The sequence below is a fragment of the Pteropus alecto genome, unplaced genomic scaffold (genome assembly GCF_000325575.1).
Source record: "Pteropus alecto unplaced genomic scaffold, ASM32557v1 scaffold24, whole genome shotgun sequence".
NCBI classification, from domain to species: Eukaryota; Metazoa; Chordata; class Mammalia; order Chiroptera; family Pteropodidae; genus Pteropus; species Pteropus alecto.
In genome coordinates, this window is record NW_006439192.1 from 10,852,818 (window position 1) to 10,856,895 (window position 4,078).

At 36.4% G+C, this 4,078-nt stretch overlaps 1 protein-coding gene across 1 annotated transcript in view; it reads right to left on the reverse strand.

The window, feature by feature from the left end:
* Positions 1 to 261: 261 nt before the first annotated feature.
* The window catches only part of TNKS (tankyrase), a 180,459-nt gene continuing 176,642 nt past the window's right edge, over positions 262 to 4,078 (reverse strand). Inside the window, exon 27 of the mRNA XM_006916343.3 lies at positions 262 to 3,705. Within this exon, the coding sequence (XP_006916405.1) occupies positions 3,619 to 3,705 (87 nt within the window). The 3' untranslated portion in view covers positions 262 to 3,618. The remainder of the gene's footprint in view (positions 3,706 to 4,078) is intronic.

The window sequence follows — 4,078 nt, forward strand, 5'->3', positions numbered from 1 at the left end:
CCCCAAAGAAAACTGTCATATCACGAACATTTTTGGTAAGTAAGAAGGCTGTTTATCATAGGTTATCATACAAATGGGATCTGGACATGCTAGAGGAAAGGTGCTTAAAACCACACACCATTCTTGTTTGAAGGACAGTTTACAGAAATGCAGAGAGTGCACGTTTAAAAAGAGGGTGAGCAACGTCCAATAACCATTGTGCAATTGGGAGATGTAGTGAAATAGAGAAAAACGCGGACAACTTCTTGTATTCTAATGCTGTTCTTCCAGCATACGCCAATTTTTTTTTTTTTTTTTTTGTATAAAGGCTATATTAGAATATTAATCTATATTAATCTTATTTGTCATATTTAGGCATTTCTCAGTATATACCAATGTACTTTGCTATTTTGAGAGCAAAGGGAAATTAGTCTAGCCACTAACAACATCAAGCTCAAATGAGCACAAGGATGGTATTTCATGAAAAAATCCCAATATTGTATATTCTACTTATGTTACTGAAAAGCTAGAAATTGCAAATTCCGAGAAGGAAAAGGTAAATAAGAATCTTGGCTGTACTGCTAGTATTTTGCATAGAATTAAAACTCTGAGTTCCATGCTGTCATTTGTTAACAAAGTGGCAGAATCTTTTGAGCAGAGCACATGAGGACTAATACCTGGTTCTTGTGATATGGAAACAGAGAGGTACAGTCTCCTTTTGCAAGACTCAAAAGGAAGAAAGGAGGAAACTGAGTAGGGTCGAAGGTAATTATTGGTGTTAATTATAATTCCAGACCAGCAATCTGGGGAAAAGGGAAGGAAGCCAAGTATAAGGAGGAAGTGTCCAATCCAGAGCTCTTAGCTTATGCCTGACTCAAGTATTCAGGCTGGCAATGCCTGGTAAACTGGAACCATCACATCCAGAAGCCCTTTGATTTTAGAACTGCATAAAGCCGGTAGAGGTGTCCAGATTCAATCTTCCATCCCAGAAGCGCCTGTTCAGAGGAGGTCATACTGGAAGTCCTCAACTTGCTAGTGTTTCTATATAGCGCATGTACAAGAAATTAAATGGATTTTAGCCTAATTTAATGCCATGCTTTTATATTCCAAAGGGTTTTTCACACTGCTATAGATGGAAATTCCAAATGTAATCAACGTTTGCCAGCTTGAGTGAACTCCTGATGACCTTTGGTTTTCAAGTTTTCAAAAATGTATTTGGCTCCTTTGAGATATCAACGCATTCTCTTTAGCAGATGAATAATATGTACACATTCTTTCAAGAACTACTATATACTTGAATCATTACAAGACAAGAAGCACTGCAAAAGTCTTCCTTACATAGTACCTTTACTCGGCACACAGAACGATACATAACATTGGCAGTTTAAATATTGAACCACAGTTTAACTTCTCAAGTGTAAGGCTGAAGTTTAAAACTGGCACAACCATTAATCTAGTTAGTATGATGGAAATGACATATAACCACAGTTGGGTAGTGGCTTATCTTTTTCATGAAGCTATAAAACTTTTGGTATCTATACCATATTAACCCCTTTACTTAACGAAAAATCACAGCTGTGTTTACCATTGAAAACTATATCTAAGTGGGGAGGCAAGATATATACACTTTCACAGCTACTGATAACTACACAGATGTCAATTCTTTTAACCCATTGTTACACACAGCAAAAAAGAAGGGAAGGAGGAAAAAAACCCTCTGGATGAATATCAAACTTCGAAGCTTCATATGGAATTCTAGTGCTATTAAACAAGTAGCCAAGACACAAACACCCAGCTCGGGCCACTAAAACTTCAATAGAAGCAACAACTGAGGCTAATGTTTTATTAATTTTGAGGACCCATGCAAGATTCAGCTATTAAACTCAAACTAGTTCCTGATGCCTAGTTCTAGCATTGGATTCAAGCCAGAAAAAAAGCAAAATATAAATTTTAAGAGCCTATTCTAGAATTTTTGCATGTAACCATTTTATTTTATTTTTTAGGTGATTAAATGAGGTCACAGCTTTAACAGCCTGAATTAAATTAGTTTTCAGGACTTTAAGTTGAAATGGCAAGTTTGTGTCACACTGTTTTTCCTTATTTTTTAAACCGCGTTTATTTTAGTTTTGCTTCTAAGCTGAGTAGATGCATAGAATGTCCAAGTAAATAAATTAATGCACTCAATATTCAGTTAAGGTGAAAAGGGCAGGCGTAAGAACTGTAATGGTTAATTTTTTACAAGTGTCAACGTGTACTTGGCGAACGTTGATTAAATAAGCAGAACAAAGTAGTAATTTCATGAAGTAACAGTATGGTATTTCTCCAATTTCATTTTAGAAAAAGAGCTTTGGTTTCAAATTTTTGTTCTCCTTGTCTATGAAGCAGTTTGAAAAAAATGGTTCAAAAATTTAGTGCAGAGATCTACATAAACTATTTAAAGCACCTCACTCAAAATAAATCTCAAATCTGGAGTAAACAAAAAGTTCTTGCATTTGTGCATATCTATCTACTAAACAATATATAAACCCTAGCTTTCTAACCCAGAGAAACAATCAAGTAATATTTTTGTAACTCCAATGAAGTTCGATCATTGACCAAATTTGGAAATAAGGCAGCTTATTTTGGAGGTGACAAGTCCAGTGGTACAGATTGAGAAGTGTTTTTTCTTTGAGGAATCCCTGCAGTCCTTCTCTGCTGCAATAGTACAGAACCACAAGCTCCTCACCTGTCCTAATGCTGCTTCTCCTTTACAGCCCTCCCTAGTTGTCCTACCTCTGACTGCTATGATAGTGTCACTTAAATCTTCCCTGGCTGTGCTCCTCTTGGCTTTTCAGCACTGTTCTGATGCCTCTGAAGCAGGCCTGTACCGGAGGGAGCAAATGGCCCTCACCGGCTTTGACTTCTCTGAACTTGGGAGCTCCTAAATCATGTTGATGTTTATGCCTTTCTCTTGTAAGACTGGCCAATTAATACAAGGAAACAAAAACTTGATATTTTCCCTTTCCATCTCAATTTGCGTTTATAAGTACAGATATAAAATAAATTAAAGTAAAAAAAAAAAGTGGAAACTGAGTCTTTGCTCAGCCAGAAGCTTGGGTTGCATTGCTAATGATTTTAGTCAGTGTGACTGTGCAAAATATCCTTAAGAAGGCTCTGGCTCATTATCAAAGTAAGAAAAAAAAGAACCAAAGAAAACAAGTCAATGATGCATGTTTAGAAAAAATTAAAAGTGAGCCCGTCATCTGTGTATTTGTTACATACACATGCCATATATAACAAAGCAAATGTAGTGTGTGAATTGTGAACATTTGGGAAAGTATTGGTTACGTTTTCTTTTTTCCCCATTTCTAAGTCTAGATCAAAGTAATCTTATTTTAGAAATGGATAATTGCAATGAAAGTGAGCCTGAGATATATTAAAAGGCCGCCCCTGTAAACATTTCCTCAAAGGGAACAGTAGCAGTTGAGTATGTATCAGTTACTCATACTATATTCATCACTATAGCAATGCTTCATAAAAGAGACAAACAGCTTATTCTAGGCTGTCAGGGATTTACAGAATATTGATTTTGTTGGAAACAATCCATTGTAATCCAGTCCCAGATTTAAATTCGATCTGGCCGTTACTGGTAGGCATTCACTAGGTCTTCTGCTCTGCAGCTGTCGCAGTCTGTGAAGGAGCGTCAGGCTTCATGATCTGGTATGTGATGAGATACTCTGGGTATGCCTGGAAAGGATAGGAAGAACACAGGTCACCCTTTTGGCAGCTGCCATATTAAAGCCTTACTTAACGTGGAAGCCTCAGAGGCTGTTGATTCTAAGTAATATTCTACATACACTCAGGAGCCTATGGAGGCCAGCCAAGAGGTACCTGAACAAGTAGAAGATCCACCTACATTGTATGTATATAAACATGTATAATCTAGTAAATTGTTAAAATGTTATTTCTATTTTCAATACTAAAAATGAGTTATACTGCTGCATTCATCCCTCATTAGAGAGCCATAAACAAGAAAACTAAGTCAAGAGAAAAATAGTTTTTACCTTATCTATCATAGTGCTCAATATAGCATGTGCTCAATAAAAGTTTGTAAATAAAA